General features: G+C 40.7%; 2 protein-coding genes across 26 annotated transcripts in view; one reads left to right on the top strand and one right to left on the bottom strand.

Moving 5' to 3' along the window:
• Positions 1-17,562, bottom strand: part of LOC112664709 (protein FAM228B) — a 45,385-nt gene extending 27,823 nt beyond the window's left edge. For 10 of the 20 annotated variants that reach the window (XR_007403296.1, XR_007403298.1, XR_007403295.1 and 7 more), the window contains exons 1-6: positions 16,493-16,920; positions 14,381-14,449; positions 11,751-11,942; positions 10,738-10,818; positions 5,857-5,944; positions 5,606-5,762 (exon numbers count right to left, since the gene is read on the bottom strand). Coding sequence is in view for 15 of the 20 variants with exons in the window: in XM_049096073.1 (XP_048952030.1) it covers positions 5,606-5,762; positions 5,857-5,944; positions 10,738-10,818; positions 11,751-11,942; positions 14,381-14,449; positions 16,493-16,591 (686 nt within the window). In the remaining 5 variants the exon portion in view is untranslated. The other 10 variants (XM_049096068.1, XM_049096079.1, XM_049096067.1 and 7 more) reach the window with 10 other exon arrangements.
• A 107-nt stretch (positions 17,563-17,669) lies between these two features.
• Positions 17,670-23,652, top strand: PFN4 (profilin family member 4). 6 transcript variants are annotated; one of them, XM_025454524.2, is made up of 5 exons: positions 17,670-17,810; positions 18,447-18,577; positions 19,170-19,307; positions 20,056-20,161; positions 23,430-23,652. In XM_025454524.2, the coding sequence occupies exons 2-5, from the start codon at positions 18,461-18,463 to the stop codon at positions 23,456-23,458; spliced, it is 390 nt and encodes a 129-aa protein (XP_025310309.1). In that variant the 5' UTR covers positions 17,670-17,810; positions 18,447-18,460; the 3' UTR covers positions 23,459-23,652. The 6 variants fall into 6 exon arrangements, with proteins under 6 accessions (XP_025310309.1, XP_025310311.1, XP_025310310.1 ...); XM_025454526.3 differs by having other exon boundaries at positions 17,697-17,843; XM_025454525.3 differs by having other exon boundaries at positions 17,704-17,895.
• Positions 23,653-26,870: the final 3,218 nt, after the last annotated feature.

Genomic DNA, 26,870 nt, shown 5'->3' with positions numbered 1-26,870 from the left:
TCCCCAAAAAATAAAGAATTTGAAATAATCAGATACAGAATATAGTATACCAATGTATTTTATATTTTAAAGAAAGAAATGATCCAGTCATCATGATAACAGTAAGAGCCTATCAGGAATGAACAAGCATATTGGAAGAAGGAAATTTAAGAAATTTAAATGTTAATATTGAACACAGTGAGAAAAGAATTAGTAAATTTGAAAATATATCCAAAGAAATTACCTAAAGAGATGGAAAATGAGAAAGATATTAAGATATAAGAAGATCTGGGGAAAAAAAAAAGATCTGGGGTGCTGGGGTGGCTCAGTTGGTTAAACATTCGACTTTTGATTTGGGCTCAGGTCATGATCTCGGGGTCCTGAGATCCAGCCCCCATAAGGCTCCCTGCTCAGTAGGGAGTCTGTTTCCCTTCTCTCTCCTTCTGCCCCTCTCCCTGCTTGTGCTTGCTCTCTAATAAATAAATCTTTAAAAAAAGATTCTCTCTCCCTCTGCCCCTCCTCCTCAAAAAAATATTTAAAAGTCTAATATATGTCTAATTTGAGAATTAGAATGGAAAGAATGAAGAAAAATCAATAAAGAGATCATTGCTGCAAATTTTCCTGACTGATGAAAACAGAATAGAGAGATACAGGAAGCACAATATATACCAGTAGGTTAAATAAAAAGAAACCCATACATAGACACCTGTAGCAAGAGTGCAAAACACTAAAAACAAAACAAAACAACAAAAAAATTATAAGCAGCCATAGAGAAAGGATGAAAATCAGAATGACAGCAGACTTCTTATAAACAACAGAAACCAAAAACAAGAGAATTATATATTTAAAGCATTAAGAGAAAATAAATATCAACCTAGAATTTTGTATTCAGCAAATTATCTTTAAAGAAGGAGAGTAAAGATATTTCAGGGGATCCCTGGGTGGCTCAGCGGTTTAGCGCCTGCCTTCGGCCCAGGGCGTGATCCTGGAGACCCTGGATCGAATCCCATATCGGGCTCCCTGCATGGAGCCTGCTTCTCCCTCTGCCTTTGTCTCTGTCTCGCTCTCTCTCTCTCATGAATAAATAAATAAAATCTTAAAAAAAAAGATACTTCAGATACACCAGAATTGAACATTAAAGGCTGAACTTCAGAAAAACAAAGTCTCTGAAACTATGGTATAAAATAGAAGCCAGATGACAACCATATGGATTCCATCTTCTATGTAACTGTCTCTAATCTCTACACTCCTACAGATCTGTTAACTTTAGACAGTAAGTTTTCTCCTGGATTCACCCAAACTAGAGATCATTTAAATTAATAAAACTATATAAACCACACACTGAATAATTTCAATAAGAAATTGATGTTTCTCTTCATTTTTAAAAAATTTTTAGAGAGGTAAGGGCAGAGGGAGAGAAGAATCTTAAGCAGGCTCCACACCAGCACAGAGCCTGATACAAGGCTCAATCTCATGACCCTGAGGTCTGACCTGAGCCAAAATCAAAAGTTGAAAGCTTAACTGACTGAGCCACCCAGGAGCTCTTTCATTTTTAAAAAATTTTTATCCAGGATCCTACTTTTATATTTTCTATTGGGCTGCATTAAATATTCCTCCTCTGCTTCCATAATAACCTATGTGTATCAGTATTATCACATCTGCCACTTTGTAATGGAATTCTTTAAATAGCTATCTTCTCTATTGTGAATTCTTTATTTTTTTTCTTAAAGATTTTATTTATTTATTCATGAGAGACACACAGAGAGAGGCAGAGACACAGGGAGAGGGAGAAGCAGGCTCCATGCAGGAAGCCCAACATGGGACTTGATCCCTGGTCTCTAGGATCACACCCTGGGCCGAAGGTGGCACTAAACCACTGAGCCACCTGGGATGCCCTATTGTGAATTCTTTAAAGGCAATTACAGGGATCCCTGGGTGGCGCAGTGGTTTGTCATCTGCCTTTGGCCCAGGGCGCGATCCTGGAGACCTGGGATCGAATCCCACATCGGGCTCCTGGTGCATGGAGCCTGCTTCTCCCTCTGCCTATGTCTCTGCCTCTCTCTCTCTCTGTGTGACTATCATAAATAAATAAAAATTTAAAAATAAATAAATAAAATAAAGGCAATTACAACTCAATACATGATTCTCTGATTGAATTAATTTGATATATGGGTTGAATTGTGTCCCCCAGAAAAAAATATGTTCAAGTCCTAAACTCTGACACTTAGTGTTTAGCACCACCTTCAGCCCAGGGTGTGATCCTGGAGACCAGGGATCGAGTCCCATATCGGGCTCCCTGCATGGAGCCTGCTTCTCCCTCTGCCTGTATCTCTGCCTCTCTCTTTCTCTCTCATAAATAAATAAATAAATAAATAAATAAATAAATAAATAAATAAATAAAATATTTTTTAAAATGAGGTCATAATGGATTAGGATGGGCTCTAATCTAGTGACAGATATTTTAAGAAGGGAAATAAGAGGAGCACCTAGGTGGCTCAGTCAGTTGAGTGTCTGACTCTTGGTTTCAGCTCTGGTCATGATATCAGGGTCATGGGATCGGACCCTGCATGGATCCCCAAGCTTAGCATGGAGTCTGTTTGTCCCTCTCCCTATCCCCACTTGTACTTTCTCTCTCAAAGAAATAAATGAAACTTTTAAAGAAAAAAAAGGTGGGGGGGATGCCTGGGTAGCTCAGCGGTTGAGCATCTGCCTTTGGCTCAGGGCATGATCCTGGAGTGTCAGGATCGAGTCCCGCATCGGGCTCCCTGCATGGAGCCTGCTTCTCCCTCTGCCTGTGTCTCTGCCTCTCTCTCTGTGTGTGTCTTTCATGAATAAATAAAATCTTTAAAAAAAGAAAAAAAAAGGAGGGAATTTGGATACCGACACAGAGGGAAGAAGACCACATGACAATGGAGGCAGACATTAGAGTGATAAGACTGTAGACCAACTAAAAAGATGGCCAGCAGCCACCAGCAGCTAGGAAAGAGGCAAGGAAGAAGCCTCCCCTAGAGCCTTCATAGAGGGAATGACAATGCTGACCTCTCAATTTTATACTTCCAGCTCCCAGAACCAGGAGAGAATAAACTTCTATTGTTTTAAACTATCCAGTTTGTAGTACTTTGTTACAATTACCTTAGGAAATTAATACATAAAATAACAATTCTCAAAACCAAATTCCTCTCTGACTCTTCCTTTTTCCTGGCCCTCCAAATCTGGCCACCAAAGTCTAAAATTCCTTTGTTTTATCACATCAATCTCTTCATTTCATTCCTTTTGCCACTATACTGAGGCCTATATCAACACAACATAGATCCTTATAAAAACTTCAAAGATCTCCAACTTCCAGGCCTATCTTATCTTTAATCATACACATCATATGCCAGATAAAATTTTCCAGCTTTTTATGCTTTCCTCAACTATCCTCAATGACTCTATATCCACATGATAAAATCTAAATTTTTAAGCTGGCATGGAAGGCTTTTCACAAAATGGCTCCAACCTAGTTTCACGGACACTGAAGAAGAACCAAACTGAGTCTATGAGGAGGCATCGCACATGATGAGATAGCAAACATAACTGACACACATATTTAAGCTGCGTGGAGATCACACGTTCTTATCCTACCAATATGGAAACATCTTTCCTTCCTGGCCAATAGACATGTCTTGTTAAGGAAATTATTTCCTGTTACTATGCTTCTATATCAGTAGGTTGGTCCAGTAATAAATGTGAGACCTTTCAGCTGAGCTGCTGTTGTGTTCTAATCTGTGAAGTACTGAATTCCCCCTCCTGTCAGATCTCATATAGCACTGTCTGATATATGTCTCCAGAGATAAATATGGCCCTTGACAACCAAGTATTTAAAGTGTGGCTAGGGGGTGCCCATGTGGCTCTGTCTGCTAAGCATCTGCCTTTGGCTCAGGTCATGATTCCAAGGTCCTGGAAGGGAGTCTGCTTGTCTCCCCCTCTCTATCCCTCCCTACCCCTGCTCATGTACTCTTTTTGTTTTTTTTAATCTTAAAAAAAAAAAAAGAGTGAAAGCAATCAATAAAATCACATTTAGAATAACCCTAGCATGGAAACTGAGAATTTTTTTTATTTTAAAGATTTTTATTTATTTATTCATAGAGACACAGCTAGAGAGAGAGGCAGAGACACAGGCAGAGGGAGAAGCAGGCACCATGCAGGGAGCCTGATGTGGGACTCGATCCCAGGTCTCCAGGATCACGCCCTGGGCTGCAGGCAGCGCTAAACCGCTGTGCCACGGGGGCTGCCCAACTATCAGAGAATTTAAAATAACTATGACTAATATGTTAAAGAATCTAGTGGAGGGATCCCTGGGTGGCGCAGCGGTTTAGCGCCTGTCTTTGGCCCAGGGCGCGATCCTGGAGACCCGGGATCGAATCCCACATTGGGCTCCCGGTGCGTGGAGCCTGCTTCTCCCTCTGCCTGTGTCTCTGCCTCTCTCTCTCTCTCTCTCTCTCCCTGTGTGACTATCATAAAAAAATAAACAAATAAATAAATAAATAAATAAATAAATAAATAAATAAATAAAATAAAATAAAATAAAATAAAATAAAATAAAATAAAATAAAATCACATTGGAGACAAAGAATTCCTCTGGCAGGCTGATCAAGAGATGAGACTCAGATGAGGAAAGGCTCTGCGAACCTAAAGATAGGTAGTAAAAATTGTGCAACTGAAATACAAGTAGAAAAAAATTTTAACACAAAAGAACAAATTAAGACCTATGGAGCTATGAGACAATATCAAATGGTCTGGGATCCCTGGGTGGCGCAGCAGTTTGGCGCCTGCCTTTGGCCCAGGGCGTGATCCTGGAGACCTGGGATTGAATCTCACGTCGGGCTCCCGGTGCATGGAGCCTGCTTCTCCCTCTGCCTGTGTCTCTGCCTCTCTCTCTCTCTCTCTCTCTCTGTGTGTGTGACTATCATAAATAAAATAAAAATGAAAAAAAAAATATATCAAATGGTCTAATATACATATAATTGGAGTCTCAGAAGGAAAAGAAAAACAAAGAATGGGGCATGAGAAATATTTGAAGTGATAAAGGTTCAAATTTTTCAAAAAAAATAAAAAGTAATGAAAGATGTTAAACCACAGATACAAGAACCTCAGAGAACCCTAAGCAGGATCAATAGAAAGGAAAATACGAAGAACAAAAACAACAAAAACCACCTAGACACATCATACTCTAGCTAATGAAAAGCAAAGAGAAAATCTTGAAAGTGCCCAAGAAAAAAGAAACATCAAAAATAGGAACAAAGACAAGAATTATAGAGTTCTCATTGAAAAATGAAATGTTTGGGGGTGCCTGATGGCTCAGTTGGTTAAGCAACTACCTTTGACTCAGGTCATGATCTCAGGGTCCTTGGATCGAGCCCCATATTGGGCTCCCTGCTCAGCAGGAAGTCTGCTTCTCCCTCTCCCTCTGCCCCTCTCCCTCACCCCTTGTGTTCTTTCTCGTTCTCTCTCAAATAAATAAAATCTTTAAAAAAAAAAAAAGAATGAAATTTAAAATAATCAGAACTATGACAAAAATTTATAGTCTCAAGAAGAGTTTTCAAATTCTAAGAGGTTCCATAATTTCTATTATATTAACCATTACCTGCTCCTTTTACAAAATTCACTTTCTATGTAGGTTGTAGGCACCTTAAGCCACTTATTTGGAGTCATAAAATGCCTTGAGTTAGAAATACTTGGGAATCTGGATTGCAGTTTGGCCTTTTCAGTCTCTTTAAATTCTTTCATTGTATATATCTTGCCTGCAGAAAGATTAGTAACCTAAATTAGCACCCTTAAATGCAACTCCCACTGCTCTTAAGTTATGAAATCACGTAACAATTAGGCACTAAGTACCAGTTTTACACTGAAGAAGAGTTCTTTTTTCATCATCTTTGTTATATTGTGCCTTTTTCAAAGGGTCACGAAATGGTGGAATGGTAACCTGCAAGAAAAGCATGTCTTTGAGGACAGGATTGCAGGTCTTTTTCAATCTATCCTAAGCATCTGTGTATGGCTATCATGCCAGAAGAATCAAGAATATGGTATCTACAAACTACTTAAGTAACCATTATACATATTTAACACATTACAAAGAAATGAGGGCACTCCAATACGTCTCTTAGTATGGTCCTCCAGCCATGGTTGGCTCTCTTTTAACAGCTTTTTCAGATCATTTATGGATATTCTTAGACACTATCCCCGAACTCAATAAGTGGTACTTTCTTAAAGGTTATGATGTGGTGGGCTGCCCTGGTGGCTCAGCGGTTTAGCACCCACCTTCAGCCCAGAATGGCATCCTGGAGATCCAGGATCGAGTCCCATGTTGGGCTCCCTGAATGGAGCCTGCTTCTCCCTCTGCCTGTGTCTCTGCCTCTCTCTCTCTGTCTCTCATGAATGAATAATTAAAATCTTAAAAAAAAAAGTTATGTGGAATCTGCAACTATATGAATAAATGATTCAAACTTGTCTACATTAAAATCCATTGGTCTACCTTGAACTTTGAATGGATTTTTGATCTATGTCATGGGTTGCTTATTTGAAAAAAAATTGTATCGCTGAGTTAGGTGAGATCTTCCAAATGTGAATACATTTTATTATGCTATAATCACATTCATCAAAATCATTACCAAGCTCATTAGAAGAGTCTAAGAGAATGGGGAAGCTGTCACACTCATGATATGTTTCCAAAATTCAAAATTTTTGCTTGAAAACTCACATTTTATCATTGGCAACAAATATTGCCAGTTGTTTTTCTTGAAATGACAGACTTACTTTATTAATTTTCCAGAAATTGTCTGCCAAATATCTAATACTTAATAACGAGTTTGTAAGACATTCTTTCAAGTAAAAATAATGTACCATGAAAAAGAAATTTAACCAGTATAGCTCACAATCCAATCAATCATCCTGCATTTCAAGTAGGCATCAGAAATGCTCTTGGCATGCTTCCCATTTCATCACACAGAATATTAAAAAGATGTGTATTCAGGAGTAAGATTTAATAAAATTAATAATTTTTAATGTTTGATCAAGAACATTCTTTTTTTTAAGATTTTATTTATTTGACACAGAAAGAGAGAGCACAGCAAGGGGAGCAGCAGACTCTCTGCTGAGCAGGGAACCTGATATGGGGCTTGATCCCAGGACCCTGTGGTCATAACCCAAGCGGAAGGCATATACTTAACTGACTGAGTCACCCAGCACCCCTGATCAAGGATATTCTTTTTTTTTTAATGTATTCATGAGAGACACAGAAAGAGAGTCAGAGACATAGGCAGAGGGAGAAGCAGGCTCCACGCAGAGAGCCTGATGTGGGACTCAATCCCGGGACTCAGGATCACGCCCCGAGCCAAAGGCAGACACTCAAAGACATGCATCCCTGATCAAAGATATTCTTGGGATCCCTGGGTGGCGCAGCGGTTTGGCGCTTGCCTTTGGCCCAGAGCGTGATCCTGGAAACCCGGGATCGAATCCCACATCGGGCTCCCTGCATGGAGCCTGCTTCTCCCTCTGCCTATGTCTCTGACTCTCTCTCTCTCTCTCTGTGTGACTATCATAAATAAATAAAAATTAAAAAAAAGAAAAAAAAAAGATATTCTTAAATGAAATTGAATTTTACTGTGAGTGCCTGACAATGAAGAATATAACGACAACCAATATGATTTGGTGATACTGACTTAAGCCATTCTAAGATACCAGCAGTTTTACCCACCACTGCTTTTGCACCATCAGAATAAATATCAACAATATGAAAAAGGTAAATGGTATTTGGCACTATTATGAAAATACTTGGCCTAATGGATCCCAAAAGGGTTTCAGGGCTCTCAGAGATCTATATTCCTCACTTAGAGAACTGCTGTTATAATGTCAAAATGCTCAGCTTAACTTAAGAGGCCATCTATCAGCTTCATTTAGAAAGTCAGCATAGTAAAAGAACTGAAATTTTGATACAAAAAGATCTGGTTTCAGGGGCACCTGGGTGACTGTCAGTTAAGCCTTTAACTCTTGATTTCTGCTCAGGTCATGATCTCAGGGCATGAGATCAAGCCCTGAGCTGGGCTCCACACTCAGAGGGTAGTCTGCTTGAGATTCTCTCCCTCTCCCTTTGCCTCTGCCCTTCCTCCTCCACCCCCTAGGGGGTACCCGCTCTCTGTCTCTCTAAAATAAATAAAATAAATCTTTTTAAAAATCTAGTTTCAGGGATCCCTGGGTGGCGCAGCGGTTTGGCGCCTGCCTTTGGCCCAGGGCGCGATCCTGGAGACCTGGGATCGAATCCCGTGTCGGGTTCCCAGTGCATGGAGCCTGCTTCTCCCTCTGCCTGTGTCTCTGCCTCTCTCTCTCTCTCTCTCTCTCTCTCTGTGACTATCATAAAAAAAAAAAAAGTAAAAAATCTAGTTTCAGATCCTAGTTCTGCCCCTTACTAGTTATGTTACTAGCTAGCAGAACTAAAGCTCTGGCTGTTAAACTCTATTTAACTTCTACCTATTAAAATAGGGACAATAACATACACACAACCCAATTTGGGGGGGGGGGGAGAACAAAAAAACCTACTTTGTCTGCAAATGCCAGCAGTTTAAAATGTCTATGACTCAAGCTAGGTCTATGACTCAAGGATTTTAATTTTGTTTACTAATATCCACTACTAGCAAAAGTGTGGGAAAATGGACTCTCCGGTGGAGGTATAAATTTATACAACCATTCTGGAGGACTATTCAGCAATATGAATCAAAATTATGCATAACCTTTAACTCAGCAATTCTACTTCTAGCAAGTTATCCTAAGGTAAACTTTAAGAAATAAATAGTTAAAGGGAAATTCACCATAATGTCACTTGTAACAGCAACAGGTCAAAAATAAGCTAGATGTTCAAAGTAGGAATATGTTTTAAAAAAAAGATGATGATGCTCTGCTAGTTACAGCTGTGTGACTCTGGAAAACTAACAACCAATTTGTGTCTTATTTGCCTCATCTCTAAATAACCTCATGTGGTCACAATGAAGATTAAAAAAAAAAAAAAGTCCTAACATTTGGTTAAGCCCTCAGTGCAAGTTAGTGATTATTTCTTTTTCTTTTCTTTCTTTTTTTTTTTTACAGATTATTTGAGAGGAAGAAAACAAGATGAAAGTGAGTGAAGGGAGGGGCAGAGAAAGAGAGAGAGAGAATCTCAAGCAGAATCTACACTGAGCACAGAGCCCTAAGTGGAGCTCAATCTCACAACCCTGAGATCATGACCTGAGCTGAAATCAAGAGATGGAGGCTTAACCAACTGAACCACCCAGATACCAGCTGTTATTAACAGAATACCATGCAATGATTAAAATTACATACTTATATTTATGGATAAAGAAGGAAGCAAACCATAGAACTACTGAGGAAAAAATGCAAATTATAAAACCTAATGTGTTATACCAATTTGTAAAATAAAAATGTATATATACACCTACATATAGAAAGTAGTCTTGGCTATCCAAAAGGATATACAGGGATCCCTGGGTGGCGCAGCGGTTTGGCGCCTGCCTTTGGCCCAGGGCACGATCCTGAAGACCCGGGATCGAATCCCACGTCGGGCTCCCTGGTGCATGGAGCCTGCTTCTCCCTCTGCCTGTGTCTCTGCCTCTCTCTCTCTCTCTCTCTGTGACTATCGTAAATAAATAAAAAAATTAAAAAAAAAGCAAATCTTAAAAAAAAAAAAAAAAAAAAAAAAAAAAAAAAAACAAAAGGATATACAGAAAAATGTTAATGAGTTCATTCTGGGTAATGAAAATTGTAAGTGGTTTTTTAATTCTTTTTTTTTTGTTGTTGTTGTTTTTTTAATTCTTTATTTAAAAACAGATTGAAGGACGCCTGGGTGGCTCAGCGGTTGAGCATCTGCCTTTGGCTCAGGGCGTGATCCAGGAGTCCCTGGATTGAGTCCCACGTCGGGTTCCTCACAGGGAGCCTGAATCTCCCTCTGCCTATGTCTCTGCCTCTCTCTCTGTGTCTCTCATGAATAAATAAAATCTTAAAAAAAAAAAAAAAACGAACAAAAAACGATTTTGGGGGAGCATCTGGGTAGCTCAGTTGGTTAAGTGTCTAACTCTTGATTTCAGCTCAGGTCATGATCTCAGGGTTGTGAGACAGAGTCCTGCATAGGCCTCCATGCTGGATGTGGAACCTGCTTAAGATTCTCTCTCCCTCTCCCCATACCCTTCCCCAACCCCCACCCCAACCCCACCCCCCCACCCCCACCTGTTCTCTCTAAAAAAAAAAATTCATGTATTGTAAAATTTGTAACAAATTTTTAAAGTCTATGAAATTTTTTAATATTACTTGTTATAATTATTACACAATATATTCAAATTTTATAAAAGTTTAATTTACTTTGGACTTTGGCTTTTTTATTCATCTCTAAGATATGGAGATGGGAAACTATTCTTAAGATGTTACTGCATTCTGGGATCCTTGGGTGGCGCAGCAGTTTGGCGCCTGCCTTTGGCCCAGGGCGTGATCCTGGAGACCCGGGATCGAATCCCACATCAGGCTCCCGGTGCATGGAGCCTGCTTCTCCCTCTGCCTATGTCTCTGCCTCTCTCTCCCTCTCTCTCTCTCCTCTATGTGACTATCATAAAAAAAAAAAAAAAAAAAAAAAAAAAAAGATGTTACTGCATTCTTAGGAAATAACTAAAGGACTACCCATACATTAGGGCTACTCAAAAAAACAACCACATAATACCAAAAATAAGAAATCTATCCTACCTTAAAAAAATTCGGGTCCTCTTTGCTCATATAAAAAGGATCATACTCTTTTGGATCATAATGCTCTATAAATGCATTTCCCTACAGGAAGGAAGCAAAACTATACATGACAAGAGGTACATAATTAATTTTGAGCATAACAAGACTCTAGAGTCACACAGTTCCATTCTTCTGCTTTAAAACAGCACCAAAATAAATAAATAAATAAATAAATAAATAAATAAATAAATAAATAAATAAAAACAGCACCAATGACAACTGCAAAAGGGAAAGCCAAATTTGAAATTAAACTTGATGTAGCCAAGTAATAAATATTATAGTGATAGAAGGAATCTACTTAAAATTTGCAACAATAATGAATGTTGGAACACTAACAGATTTGGGAATTTTGCTCATTAGTCAAATATCTCAGATATCTTAAAAATGTCAAAACAGAAATATTTTATAGCTTTGTAAATAACAAGTTCTAGGAAAAAAAATTTATTATATATATATATATATATATATATATATATATATATATCCATCCTAAATCTAGAGCCTAAATTTCATTAGTATATAAAATTAATAATTACATTAAAAAAGCAAAGAAATATGAATCTAATATGTGCATCTAAATCTAGACCTAACCCTCTTCCCTTCATCCTTTCCACATGCTCTGGACTTAAGAATAGTATAAAAAAAAAAAAATAGTATATGCTGGGGATCCCTGGGTGGCTTAGCGGTTTCGCGCCTGCCTTTGGCCCAGGGCACGATCCTGGAGTCCCGGGATCGAGTCCCGTGTCGGGCTCCTGGCATGGAGCCTGCTTCTCCCTCTCCTCTGCCTGTGTCTCTGCCTCTCTCTCTCTCTCTCTATCATAAATAAATAAAAATAAATTTTAAAAAAAGAGAATAGTATATGCTATAACAGAGTAGAGATTATACATATATAGAGTCAGAGGAGCAGGCCGTTTCGATGATTATAATCATAGTTGTGAACCAACTGAAATAAGTATCAAATGAACTCTTTGTACCTTTTTATTTACATGTTTTAAAAAACCATCTAATTCTTCTTGTCTCCTTTTTCTAATCTTCTTGTGTGAACAAACTTTTTCTATAATTTTCTTCTGGAGAGGATGTGCCACATGGTCAGCCCATCTTTTATATAACACCTCTTTTCTTCTTTCATTTAAGAAGTCATGATGTAGTAAATACTTATCTAGTTCCTAATAAACAATGATAGAAAAGACAATTATCTTAAAGCTATCTTGTTCTAAAATTTAAACTCATTTATATTCCTAATAAAAACTCAAAGTCATTCATTAATTCAATCATTTATTTGGCTTCTACTGAGTGACACACACTATACTGGAAATAATGAATAATACATAGATAAATTAGACAACATGCTTGCTCTGCCTGGAGAGACAGACTACAAAACAAATATACAAAACAATAGGAGGAGGGATAATACAGCAGGATACACACTAAAAAAAACAGAGACTCATACATCAACGTTCATAGTAACATCAGTCACAATAACCAAAAGGTGAAAGCACTCCAAGTGTCTATGAACAAATGGATATATAAACAAAATGTGGTATATACACAAAATGGAATATTAGGCAGCCATAAAATGAAGTTCTGACACATGCTACAACATGGATGAGTCTTGAAAACAATATGCTAAGTGAAATAAGCCAGATACAAAAGGACAAATATTGTAGGATCCCACTTAATGGAATTATCTAGAATAAGCAAATTCATAGAAACAAAGAGTAAATTAGAGATTATTAGAGGGACCTCTGGGGGCTGGGGGGATGAGAAGTCATTACTTCATGTGTGTAAAGTTTTGGCTGGGGTGATGAAAGTTTTAGAAATAGATAATGGTGATGGTTTCACAACATCCATCTATTTGGAAATAGTGATGATGGTTGTACAACATGTGAATGTAATTAATGTCACTGAATTGTACACTTAAAAATGGTTAAAAATAGCAAAGTTATATATATTTTACCAAAATGGTAAAAAAAAAAAAAAAATGACTAGTTTTTCTTTTTTAGGGGCACCTAGGGGGCTCAGTCTGTTGGGCATCTGCCTTTGGCTCCGATCATGACCTCAGGATCCTGGGATTGAGCCCTGTGTCAGGCTCCCTGCTGAGTCCCTCCCTCCCTCCTTCTCTCTCCCCCCCTTCCCCTGCTCATGCACTCTCTCTCTCTCAAATAAATAAAATCTTCCAAAAAAATTTTTTTCTTTCTTTTTAATTCCTAGAGTGGGACACCTTTGGAAAGGGCCTTAAAGAATGAACAGTTATCTAGGAAGAGTAGGGATGACCAAATGTGGAAGTATATTCTATGGAGGAAAAAAAAAAATAGAGAGGCACACGCATAGCACAACCTGGATGAAATGGCAAGCAGCCTGTAAAGAAAATGATTTAGACTATCAACTAAAACTTATCCACTTATCTATCTTTCATCTAGCAAATGAAATCATGTGATTCCTACAATCAACATAAAATTCAAAATGAAAAATAAATAAACTAAGAACTTTGAGAGCTTCTCTAGGTTATATCCCTCCCTAGCTTCAGGTCATAGCACTCTCCAACTATTCTTACTGAATAGCTTCTTTCATTTTTAAACAACTCTTAAAGAAAATTTTTCCTTATAGGCTACCCACTCCAATGTTTATTCTACATGGACCTTCATCTTGCCTTATAAATAAGCCCATCCTGTTAGAGTTAAAGCCTTAAAAAAAAAAAAAAAAAAAAAAAAAAAGCCTTCTTCTTACCTATGCGTACCTGAGTAATAACTGGTCAGCGTCTTCCAAAAATAGCTCTTAAAACTTTTAAGAATACACAGTGACTCTACAGAATCTCCACTAGATGAAAGGAGTTGGGGAAAACTCTTCTATAAAAGTATCTGTGTGGGGTGCTGGGTGGCTCACTCAGTTAAGCATTTGCCTTTGGCTCAAGTCACTACCTCAGGGTCCGGGGATGGAGCCCCACATTGGGCTCCCTGTTCAGCGGGCAGTCTGCCTCCCCCTCTGCCCCTCCCCCTGCTTGTTGTTCTGTTGCTCTCTCTCTCCCTCAGATAAATCTTTTAAAAAATAAAAGTATCTGTGAAAGAATCCCCACAACATATAAAGAGAGGAAGGAAGCGGGCACCTGGCAGTCAGTTAACTGTCTGCCTTCTGCTCAGGTCATGATCCTGAGGTCCTCAGATCAAGCCTTATATAGGGCTCCCTTCTTCTCCCTCTATCTCTGCCCCCCCCCCCATGAGTAAAGAAATATTTTTAAGCAGAGAGAGAGAGAGAAGTCAATTAAAGTCTCAGAGATCTCTTAAGGTTAATCCTAAGAGCTGAGTGTTTTCAATTCTATTTTCTATATTTTCTAAAATTTGTATAATGAGGGGCACCTGGGTGGCTCCATGGGTCTACCTTTGGCTCAGATCATGATCTCAGGGTCCTGGGATCAGGTCCCACATCAGGCTCCCTGTAGGAAACCTGCTTCTCCCTCTGCCTGTGTCTCTAACTCTATCTCTCTCTTTCTCATGAATAAAAAAATTTAAAAATAAATAAATAAAATAAAATTTGTATAATGATGACGCACATCTAAAATGGATAAACAGAATTTTTAATTATGACACATTCTGTAGCCAATTCTTACCTTAATTACATAATTTTCTCTATATAATATTGATTGAATAGCTGTATCAATATCTTCTTTAGCTAATGCCTAAAATGACAAGAATTAAATTTTGAAAATCAAATCTTAAATCAAATTATTGGGGTCCCTGGGTGGCACAGTTGGTTCAGCATCTGACTCCTAGTTTTGGCTCAGGTCATGATCTCAGAGTCCAAGATCATGCCACATGTCAGGCTCCTCACCCAGATGAAGTCAGCTTCAGTTTGTCTCTCCATCTCCTTCTGCCCACCCCCCACTCACTATCTCTCCAAAATAAAAAAAAAATAAAATTTAAAACTCAAACTAGAGTTGCTATTCCTGGCAAACCTGTTGTTCTCAAAAACCAAGATAGGTACAGAATTAATATTCAGGACAAAAATATAAAAAACAACAATCTGAAAACACTGGAGTCTGACCAAAAGCAGAGAGAAACAAGAACGTAGTCAATCCTTGGAAAAAGAGAATAGCACTGGCATAAGCTTTCAGTTTTTACGGACTTTTGTCTAAAAGCAGGCCTCCATTAGAACTAAAGCAGATGGTTTAAATCAGAAACATGCTGTTTTACTGAATTCAAGAATTAGAAGACAGGGGCGCCTGGCTGGTTAGTCAGAAGAGCATGTAACTCTTGATATCAGGGTTGTGAGTTTGAGCCCCATGTTGAGTGTACAATTACTTAAAAAAATAAGCTTTAAAAAAAAAAAAAAAGAACTAGAAGACAGAGTTCAGGACAACCATAGGAGCTGGAAAGTCAAAGGAGAAATACCTGAAATGAGAGAGCCATAGAGGAGTTGCCACAAATTTCACAACATTACTGGCCAAATCTCTGGTGGATCCTTGAACTATGTATGTAGAGGGCAAACTCCTTTAGAAAACAGTTTAACAGTTTTATAAAAAGTTAGAATCACTTACTATATGACCCAGTCATTCCACAACTAGATACTTACCCAAGAGAAATGAAAGCATATGTCCATGTACATGAGTGTTGCTAACTTTATTTGTAATAGCCAAAAAATGCAAATAAACCAAATTTCCATTAGTTGAATGGACAAACTAGCATATTCGGGGGGGGGGGTAAAAAAGCAGGGGCTGGCGGTGAAGTACTGATACATGCCACAATATAGATGAACTGCAAAATAATTATGCTAAGTGAAAGAACCAGACAAAAAGAATTCATGCTGTAAGATTACATTTGTATAAATTTTTTTAAAGATTTATTTATTTACTTATTTATTTATGATAGACAGAGAGAGAGAGAGGGGCAGAGACACAGGCAGAGGGAGAAGCAGGCTCCATGCTGGGAGCCTGACGTGGGACTCGATCCCGGGACTCCAGGATCATGCCCTGGGCCAAAGGCAGGCGCCAAACCGCTGAGCCACCCAGGGATCCCCTGTATAAATTTTTTTAAATGTTAAAGTATAGTGACAAAAGGCAAATCAGGGATTGTCTGAGGGTATGCAACGAGGGAAGGATGTCAAAAGAGACACAAGGAAACTTTGAGGGGCACCTGGATGGCTCAGTGGTTCAGCATCTGCCTTTGCCTCCGGTCATGATCCCAGGGTCCTGGGATGGAGTCCATGTCCGCATTCGGCTCCTTACAGGGAGCCTGCTTCTCCCTCTGCCTATGTCTCTACCTCTCTCTGTCTCTCATGAATAAATAAAATCTTAAAAAAAAAAAAAAAAAGGAAACTGAGAACACTGAATATGTTCATTCTCTTGATTGTGGTGATGAATACATACATCAAAATTTATCAAACTGTACACTTTACACATATGCAGTTCATGGTCTATCAGTGAATACCTTAATAAAGATGTTTGGAAAAAAAGAAATTACAGTAGTTTTAAAAAACATCTATAATTTCAGTGATGCAGTTAAAAGAGTGCTTCAGGCCAAAGTTTGTAACTTTGTTATATAGAAAAAATAATTAACAATGAACCCACCTTAACAATCTAGAAAATGAATACCAAACACAAAGTTAGTAGCGACTGAATAAAAAGCAGCAACGAAATAGAAAACACAGGAAAAATACTAAGCACAAGCCACTTTTCAGTGCAACTACTCAAATACAAAAATGCAAAATGCCATGTTACTATTACCTCCACCAAATAAAGTGGCTGTGGTTCCAACCAGTCTTTCGAGCTCTTGGGCCTGTGAAGTTTGTCAGTTATCAGATCATCACTGACGAAATTTCTCATCGCGGTCACAAATAACACAGCCCCTAGGAAAACTTTAAAAATGCAGCTTATTCAGTTAATGAGAATTCACAACCCTCCTTTTCTGCTACTTCACCATCAATCTTTGCAACCACGAACGGATGTGGAACGGATTCTGAATTAGTAGCCACCCCCACCTTCCTTCACAAGCGGCCTTCACCACAGCTTCTGGGGAGGCCTTCAGACCTAGCCACTTTGAAGCAGAGGAGGTTCTCCCCGGGCTGACCCCGGCGTTCCGCCCCCCCCGGAATTCCAGGCTTCCCACGTCCTCCCACAGCACTGCCCTCTCGAGCCGGCGCGGCAACTACCACCCAGACCTCTAGGGGTCGCGCTGCAGCAGTTTTCAGATTCAGGACGCGGACCCCCGAGAAGAGCTGCGACTTTCTGGCTACGGAACCCGCACGGGCAGGGCTGCTTGGAGAGGGGGAGGGGCTCTCACACAAAATTTGCATCCCCCACCCCCCATCCCCTACTCACAGAAGAAGGACCGTCATCTGAGGGGGGAAGCGGTCATCAGGGCTTGCACCCGTTGTAGACCTACAGCACCCACCGCCCCGTCCCTTCCCTCCCACCCCGTCAACAAGAGGCGTGCGTGCTCCGCCCTGCCTGACAGGAAAGTTGCAGACCGTCACAGGTACCTCAGCCCCCCGCCCCTCCCAAGGCTGGCTGGGCCTTCGGCTCCCTGCAGCACGCGGGGCTCCGGCCCCACGGCCCACCGCCCCGCACTGGTCGGCAGCGACCGGAGAGCGCGCCAGCCGAGTCCCTCAGCCCCGTGAGCTCGGGCCTGTCGCCTCAGAATGACAGAATGTACGCGTCCAGTGTCTCCTTGACGCAGCCGCGCGCCGCGACAGACGACAAGTCAGGATTCTGTCAAGCGGCCGGAGCCCCGCGGCTACGTCCCTAAGCTTCGCGCAACTGCGCACGCGAGCCCAGCGCCGCGGAGGAGTCACCGGGGCGCCTGTGGGGGCCGACCCTGGTGGGCGGGGCGTGGTTAGCCAGCCAAACAGGAGCGCTCCTCAGTGACGGGCAGATGTCTCAGCCAATAGCTAGGCCCGTCGCCTTCCCGCCCCGCCCTCCCCCGCGTCCGTTGACCAGCCGCTGCCCGGCTACCGTGCAGTCTCGGCGGAGCGCTGGTCTCCTTGGTCTCGTCGCTGCGTGGTCCTTTCTGCTCTGGCTTCGGTCACCGCGCCCTCCCAGTCCTGTGCGCCTCCCCAGCCGGCACGACTGGACTTTAGTTAGCCCCGCGCCCCACCCCCGCCTCTAGTCCCTCTTGGAACCCCCGTGGGGTAAACCACTGCGCGGGAGTGTCCGGAAAGGGGCGCCTGCCCTCAGCATCCCCTAGAAGGAAGAGTGTTTGTGGAGGTTGTCCCTGTGAGGACGGCCCAAAACGTGGGGACTTGTACGGAAAATGCCGCTTTAAATGCCTTTTTAGTGTATTTAGACCCCTGCATCAGGGCCCATAGTAGTCGCCGGTGCCGGTCAGGGGTGAGTGAACGTGAAGACTCAGAACCCGCTGATTGCATCAGTGGCTGCACCTCGCAGGTGTTTGGGTTTATAATCTCAGGTGATTCTGATGCGAACCATTAGCGTAACTAGATAATGAAGAGCAGTGATTTTCCAAACTCACCGTGTGAACCGTGGTTTTTCCGTTTTCCTCCTGGAGTATTTATTGATGGCTATTTGATGACGGACCACCGTGTTCACTCTTCATTTTCACTACTTCCCGAGCGCACACGCTGAAAACTGTCCAAAGAAAGGGCCTTAGGGAGGTTTGTATTCAGGGGCCTTTTCAAAGCTGGCCAGAGCGAATCCTTTCAACTGTGGTTCCCTTTTTCAGAGCTGAGGGAACACATGAGTCATTTGCAGAACTTGCTGTTAGATACCCTCCTGGGAACAAAGCATGTGGACAGTGCAGCACTCATCAAACTCCAGGAGCGAAGCTTGTGCGTGGCATCGCCAGGATTTAGTGTAAGAAAAAGCAAGTTTGGGTGTAAGCATTTTAACCTTTTTTTTTTTTTTTTTTTTTTTTTTTTTTTTGGAAAAATCCATAGTAAACATTTTAGGTTTCTGGACTATATGACCTGTGTCACAACTGCAATGCAGTTTTAATAGGAAAAGGGGCATATACAATACATAAAAGAATGGGGGTGACTATGTTCCAACAAATCTTTATGAACACTGAAATTTGAATTTCCTGTAATTTTTACAAATCACACAATACTATTCTAGTGCTTTTTTATTTATTTTTTATTTTTTTAAAGATTTATTTATTTATTCATGAGAGACACAGAGAGAGAGAAACAGAGACACAGGCAGAGGGAGAAGCAGGCTCCACGCAGGGAGCCCGACACGGGACTCGATCCCCAGGACTCCAGCATCACGCCCTGAGCCAGAAGGCAGAAGCCCAACCGCTGAGCCACCCAGGCGTCCCTATTCTAGTGCTTTTTAAATCTACTGACTTAAAAATGTAAAAACCATTCTTAGCTTGCAAGCCTATAAAAACAAATGTGGGCCAAATTTGGCCAGCCTGCCACAGTTTGCTCACTCTTTACTTCTGCAGGTAATGCCTGGTGATGTCCGAACACTTGTGAATGGATTCGCCAAGAACCCTTTACAAACCAGAAGAGAAGGATTGTATTTCAAGGAAAAGGATTACAAATGTATCCGGGCAGATGACTATTCTCTTTATGCTAAGAATGTGAGTGTTCAGGATTTGAAGACAGCTCGGTAAAACCTTAAGAATTTGATTCCAATTTGCTGATCTCGTTTATAAAACATTAGGCCTTTTACTCCAGTGGCAATGTCTGAGACAGAAATCTAATGCTAGAAAGGAATATGTGAAAGAAAGTACGAACGGAGAGCTTAGTTGAGAACTATTCATTCCAGAATCTATCAACTGAACCTTGCCTGAAGTATCTCTTTTCAGTACTCTATACTCTACATCCTCCTTCATCTAAAAAAAAAAAAAAAAAAAAAAAAATTATAGCATTCTTATACTTAAGACATCTTCAATAAGGAAATAAGGAGATGAAATTCACGTTTACTGGATGCCCTATCTTATGGGTTAAGCACACTTCATCAGCATTATAAAGTAAGTAGCCTCACAAGGTTAAATAACTTCCTTAGTCATGCTGCAGAAAATGGAGGCACTGGGATTCAAGCCCAAAGCTGTCCAATTCCAAAATGTATTACCTTCTCATTATATCAGTTCTCACTAGGATAGGGGTATATTACAGTCAGTTGGGGAACTTTTTCTAAGTACACATACAATATTACAAGTTCGCAATTTTTTTAGAAGAAACAACTAAGTTAGTGGAAAATAGTGAAGAGTCCAAATACAGATAGGAGTGTATGGAAGTAAAGAAATGGCACAAGTGAGACCATAGTGTAACTGCTACTCCTGTGACTAGAATCAAAAGAAAACAATCTGTTTTACTTTTATCCAGGAAAAAACTGGTGTGGTGGTTGTGAAGACCCATCTATATCTTCTGGTGGCAACTTACACCGAAGGCATGTATCCTAGTGTTTGTGTGGAAGCCACAGAGAAGCTGGGTAAGTTTGTCCCCCGCTCCCCCATGCCTCTTTCCCTATGGTAGTCAGATCTTCTCACTGTCAGTAACTAAGAGCCAATACAAACCACCTAGGGTGGAAAGGAGGAATTTATTGGAAGGATACTAGGGTTACTTACAGATCCACTGGAACAATGGAGTGTAACAGCCATTGCAAAAAATGGACTCCAGGTGATGCTGTTTTGGAATATAGGTGAGGTTTGGTGGGGTGAGGTCTAGGGCCTATGGCCAAGAAAGAATTCTTGAGACATCTTTGGTGCAAAATGGTGGTTTTATCAAAGCATGGGGACAGGACAGGTAGGCAGAAAGAGCTGCCACCCTGGGGTCCTGAGGAGTGGCCCATTATACACTTTCAAGTTGGGAGGGGGTTAGAGGTAGCGTAAGCCTCCCAGGTATTTTGGGAACAAGGTTTCCAGGATTTTGAGGGGATTAGCTATTGTTAGGAAAGATCATTTATTACTATTGAGTAAAAACTCAGTCATGAGACCCTTCAGATGTATATCAGTGGGTCATATGCTTGGGGAATGATTAACAACATGTATCTTGGGGGAAGGATAGAGATAAAGGAGGTTTCCAAAGGAAATTTTACATTTGGGCAGCCCGGATGGCTCAGCAGTTTAGCGCTGCCTTCAGCCCAGGGTGTGATCCTGGAGTCCCAGGATTGAGTCCCAAGTCTGGCTCCCTGCATGGAGCTTGCTTCTGCCTGTGTCTGTGCCTCTCTCAATCTCTCTCTCTCTCTTTCTTTGTATCTCTCATGAATAAATAAATAAAATCTTAAAAAAAAAGAAAGAAAGAAATTTTATGTTAAAGTAGACTTACGGGGTCATGGGGTTTGGGCTAGGATTGCCTTTTGTCCTTGGCAAAGTATTAACATCGAGGCAGTTGAGTCCCTAGAAGAATGTCACTGCCTATTTCAAAGACTTGTCAAGGGATCCCTGGGTGGCTCAGTGGTTTAGCGCCTGCCTCTGGCCCAGGGTGTGATCCTGGAGTTCCGGGATGGAGTCCCACATCAGGTTCCCTGCGTGGAGCCTGCTTCTCCCTCTGCCTGTGTCTCTCTCTCTGTGTGTCTCTCATGAATTAATTAATTAATTAATTAATTAATTAATTAAATAAAATTATCTTCAGGGCATGTGGGTGGTTCAGTGGCTGAGCATCTGCCTTTGGTTCAGGTCATGATCCCGGGGTCCTGGTATCGGGTCCCACTGTCTGCAGGGAGCCTGCTTCTCCCTCTGCCTATGTCTCTGCCTCTCTCTCTCTCTCTATTGTCTCTCATGAATAAATAAATAAAAATATTTTTAAAAATAATAAAAAATAAAAAAATAAAATCTTCAGGGCCACCTGGGTGGCTCAGTCAGTTGGGCGTCTGCCTTCAGCTCAGAGTGTGATCCCAGGGTCCAGGGATCAAGCCCCACACATGGGGCTCCCTGCTCAGCAGGAAATCTGCTTCTTCCTCATACTCTCCTTCTGCCACTCTCCCCACTCCCATCCCACTCGTGCTCTCTCTCTGTCTCTCTCTCTCTCTCTCAAATAAAGAAAATCTTTTTTACAGAAAGTCTTTGGGACACCTCAGTGGCTCAGCGGTTGAGTGTCTCTTTTCCATCCAGGGCATGATCCTGGAGTCCTGGGATCGAGTCCCACATCAGGCTCCCTGCATGGAGCCTGCTTCTCCCTCTGCCTATGTCTCTGCCTCTCACTCTCTCTCCATGTCTCTCATGAATAAATAAATAAAATCTTTAAAAAAAAAATCTTCAGGGGATCCCTGGGTGGCTCAGCAGTTCAGCACCTGCCTTTAGCCAAGGGCGTGATCCTGGAGTCCCAGGATCAAGTCCCGCTTCAGGCTCCCGGCATAGAGTCTGCTTCTCCCCCTGCCTGTGTCTCTGACTCTCTCTCTCTCTATATATATATGTCTATCATGAATAAATTTTAAAAATCTTCAAACAAAACAATTGTGTCTTAATCTCCTATCTTCAGTACCTAAGACAGTGTCTAGTGTTGAGTAAGCAATAATACATATTGGATGAGCAAATAAATGAGTGACTTTTGCCTAACAGAATCAGGGAAGATTTCAGAGAAATGAATCTTAAAAAATTGAGAAAATAAGTACCATCACAGAAAAAAATACACACAAATGTATGTATGCACAGACCTTCCCAGTCGTTATAAATATTTCCTGGCATGGAGTTTCATAAACCATGCTACATAGCTGGCAATGAGGTATTCTAACAGTAAACAGGACTGAGCCTGGACAGGACACAACTTTGGAAGCATCTAATAGAAGGAACTCTATCCAACCTGGAAGAAACAATCTCTTAACAACAACCTTTTTCTGAACACATGTCAAAATTTGAGGGAGGTTCAGTTTCAGTAGACTAGGGTTGGAGCAAGAAGACAAAACAAACCTGTAGGGATGCCTGGTGGCTCAGCAGTTGAGTGTCTGCCTTCGGCTCCGGTAGTGATCCCACATTTCTGGGATCGAGTCCCACGTCAGGCTCCCTGCATGGAGTCTGCTTCTCCCTCTGCCTCTGCTTCTCTCTATGTGTCTCATGAATAAATAAATACAATCTTAAAAAAACAAACCTGTAGATTTGGGCTAATTAAAAGTATATAGAAAATGAGGCTAGGAAAATGGGCAATTAAGCTATCAAGAGGCCAGATTCTATCCTACCAGTTAGGGCCCAGAGCTAATTCCCCAGGTCTCCTGTGGTGACCAGGGATGTTGCCTGACCATGTAAAGTAGATTCTGTGGCTGGCAGTAAAGGTTTAGATTCTGGTTTAGGATCACAAAAGACTCCAAAGAGTATGTACTAGTTAGAAGGAGATAGCTGGTATCATGCTACTAAAATCCCACTGCTCTAGGAAGGGACAGGCTATCTCGGAAGGGGTTGGATTCTCATGAGGGATGGTTGAGGCTAACACCTACTAAGGAACCAGTTACTTGTCTCATTACTTCTGTTTCCTTTGCTTCTGTTTTCTTATATTTTTCTCTATCAAAAAATTCTACATGATAATTATAGAAAATTTGGGAAATGAAGAGTTATGACTATTTAAAAATGTTTTATTATGAAAGATTCTAGGAGATATATATATATCTTTGAGAGCAGAGATTGGGTCTTAGCTATCCAGTCATCCTTGTATCTCTCATCTCTAGCACATGGTAGTCACTCCCAATGTCTGTGGAATAAGTATAATGAAGCATGTTGTATTGACAATTCATTGCTCACAAATAATAACCAGATTCTGTTTCTTTTCAGGAGAATATCTAAGAAGAAAAGGAAATTAAGTCATCAGAGGACTATGAAAGACAGCTTTTATTATTTTAGGGAATAGATCCTGAAGAAAAAGTAATGCCTTAGTTTGTGGTTGAAACACTAGGAAAAAGATACTGAAAGGGAAGAATGAGTTAAGGGAGCAATTTTTCTTATTTCAAGAGATCCTCTTCTTTAATTGGAATTCTTCAATAAGCTTTACATGTTTTTTGCTCTTTGTTTTTAAGTGTTGGTCATTGGCTTGAGTGTGAGAACCCTGATAGCTGCCTGGGGCATATATTTTGAGAGATTCCTCCATGAGTGTTTTGTACTCCCATATGTCTTGCTGGGTATGCCAAGAATGTAAGGGCCCAACCACTGTTCATCCAAGCCATTTCTCAGGGCAATGTTTCAGGAAGCAACCTTGAACAATGAAGTAATGCCTCACTTCAGAACAAAGAGCAGACTATCTTACTGCTTGCTATAAAAGAGTTAAGCTCCCTGAACTCAGTGGTCCCATCCTGCAATGCAGCTTACTACGAGTGTGACATCCATCTGGTCCACCCCTGTGGGACTTTTGGAGGAGGGCAACACAAAGGCCACACTTTGGGCCACTAGTCAGAGAATTTGGTGGACATTCCACACTCCCTACTATCTGAGGGCATCTAATTTTTGTTGACCTTTGGAAAGGCCTTTCAAAAGTCAAAAAGTTTTTTAGGAATCAACTCAAAAATATTTTTAACTCTATCTCCCTGCTACTTTACATTACTTAGTGTGATTAATGAATGCACTCTTCTCCAGAAAGGGTTCATCTCCTTTCCTGGTCAGGACAATAAGGGTGGAGAGTTATAGGACCTGTTTTGAAAATTCAGGATTCTACCCTCACCATTTCTGGGCATGATGGATCTTTCTTTCCCCTAATAGCAACTCCAGACCAGTCTGGTTGGTGCAGTTTCAGGTGTCCCTGAGAAGGTAACACCTTACACCACTGGCATCAGGTCCTAGACCTCTTATAGTTCTTGGTCTTATCAAGCAGCAAGGTACAATTTTCTGAATTCCAAAAACATGCCACCTGGGGCTTTCCATGTAGATCTATGTATAGATTTTAACATCAGTCTTCATGCCAATGACTTCTCTTTATAAATCAGTACACTGACATCTAGATTTTATAACTTAAGTCATGTGGATTATATACCCCCTCCACATGCTGTCAAGCTGGGGTTTTGAGCCTGCAAGGCAAAAGGTCTGACTCTGGACCACAGTGATCTCTAAAGTGGTAAAGGCCATCATGAAGCCTCTTGCCTGCTCACCAGCTGATCAGCCAGCCTTTCCTGGACACACACCCATGGCACTGCTGGGTGCCTAGTAGGGGCCCTTTCTGTAAACCTCCTCAAGGCAACTGCCTCACTGTCTGGAGCCCTCCTATGCAGATCTGTCCAGTTATTTCCTGTAATTCTCATTACAAAACTGTGTCCAGCTATTCAGAGAGACCCACAAAAGTGACTCTTTGATGGTAGGCACCTACCTAGTAGCTACCGAGGAACCCGGGGACTAGATGATCTTCTGAAACATCAGGGGTTTCCAAACTAGAGATTTGTGTCCTGGAGGTCCACAAAGACTTTAGAAGGGGGGGAGGGGGGGACATGAATGGATTTAAGTAATTAACTTTTTCCCAGATCCTCAACTCATATGTACTTGCGTAAAACTGCTGTGACTGTCACATCAGCTCTAGCTTCCCACCTCCCCTCCCCAAGCTCCCTTTCCATATGAAAGAAAGGTCTACTCTCATCCAGCCCCAGTCTACTGTGATGCTTGGCTTGGAGTGCAAAAATTGCAGTGTGCCAGAGGAAAGGAAAATTCAAAATATTTGTAATATTTTGTATGTCTGAAAACCCATCCTCTGGAGGCACCTGGGTGGCTCAGGTCATGATCCCGGGGTCCTGGGATGGAGTCTGCATCAGGCTCCCTGCTCAGCAGGGAGTTTACTTCTCCCTCTTTCCCTCCCCCTGCTCTCTCTCTCTCTCCCTCAAGTAAAATAAAAATCCATCCCCTGTTGTCAAATTTTACATCATATATATGTGAAGTAGAGTTCCATGAGAATAAAGTAAAAAGAGCATTAGTGAGAAATAGTGCAAATCTTTTTATCATTTGTCTAGGAGAGGAAGGCTCTATGTCTTATCTATTTCTTAAAATTCAGAAGCAAGATGATTGTCATAAGACATGTATTAACATGATTACTTAAAAAATGAGAAACCTTCTCTGATAGAAAGTAATTTTATTTGGCTGATTATTTAACAACGAGGACTGAACGTCACAGATGTTTTTCATAATTAAGTCTACAGCTCCAAGATGTTAATGAAAATATATTTGAAGTATATGATAAGGTAGAAGGATTTGATTTTTTAAATTGTCTTGGCAAAAGTATATTAAAATTAACATTTTTGCTTTCTGGATCCTTTGTGAGCATATCAATTTAAACAAGGTGTCTCTAAGTGGAAAAAATAGCAGATATAATTAATAATCATTTGATAAATCTTCACAAAACTTTGTTGGTATAAACCCAGAAGCTAAGAACCTGAACAACACTTATGGCTGGGTAACAAATCCTTAACAGGTTGAGTGGTTCCCAAGTCTTTGCTTTCAAAAAAATTGAAGAAAGACCTAATTAAGTTGCCAGGTAATAGATCACTGAAAATAATTTTTCATGATAGATCATTATATAGTTTTTAATCATATAACTCAGAGCTATTCAGAGAATTGGCTGACATTCCTATAATGAAATTCTCTTTCCCCATCTAATTTATGCAAATTAGGTTCACCAGAGCTTGTCTATAAAAATGAAAAATAGGAAGAGAATTAATGTTGATCCCAGTCTCATTCCAGCAATGAGTAATATTCATCCACAGACGTAATAATTACTTGGAAAAATTCAACCCCTCCAATGGTCATTAAGAAATGTCTTTCCAATAAAATTTTACTTTTCATGTTCAATAATTATTAATATTTAAAATAATACTTAAATTAATATAAAAATTCAAAATAATGTTTTGATCAACTGTGGACTAAGAATATTGTCATATGGTAATGATAATAAAATCCAGAAGAGGGACGCCTGGGTGGCTCAGCAGTTGGGCGCCTGCCTTGGGCTCAGGTCATGATCCCGAGATCTGGGATCGAGTCCCACATTGGGCTCCCTGAGAGGAGCCTGCTTCTTCCTCTGCCAGTGTCTCTGCCTCTCACTCAGTCTGTGTCTCTCATGAATAAATATTAAAATATATATAAAAAATAAAATCCAGAAGAAATTTAACACTTAGAGCCCTATGGTCACAGGAAATAACTTTTTTTTTTAATTTTTATTTATTTATGATAGTCACACACAGAGAGAGAGAGAGAGGCAGAGACACAGGCAGAGGGAGAAGCAGGCTGCATGCACTGGGAGCCCGACGT

Source organism: Canis lupus, chromosome 17, assembly GCF_003254725.2.
Source record: "Canis lupus dingo isolate Sandy chromosome 17, ASM325472v2, whole genome shotgun sequence".
In the NCBI taxonomy this organism is placed as follows: domain Eukaryota; kingdom Metazoa; phylum Chordata; class Mammalia; order Carnivora; family Canidae; genus Canis; species Canis lupus.
This window is presented reverse-complemented; position numbering and strand designations above follow the sequence as displayed.

What these genes read in the sequence shown, in the direction of transcription:
- PFN4 (XM_025454524.2), top strand. Translation starts at nt 18,461, where the DNA reads ATGAGTCATTTGCAGAACTTGCTGTTAGATACCCTCCTGGGAACAAAG. An exon ending in TGGCATCGCCAGGATTTAGT is followed by an intron (nt 18,578 to 19,169) that starts GTAAGAAAAAGC and finishes TTACTTCTGCAG; the next exon opens with GTAATGCCTGGTGATGTCCG. An exon ending in GGAAGCCACAGAGAAGCTGG is followed by an intron (nt 20,162 to 23,429) that starts GTAAGTTTGTCC and finishes GTTTCTTTTCAG; the next exon opens with GAGAATATCTAAGAAGAAAA.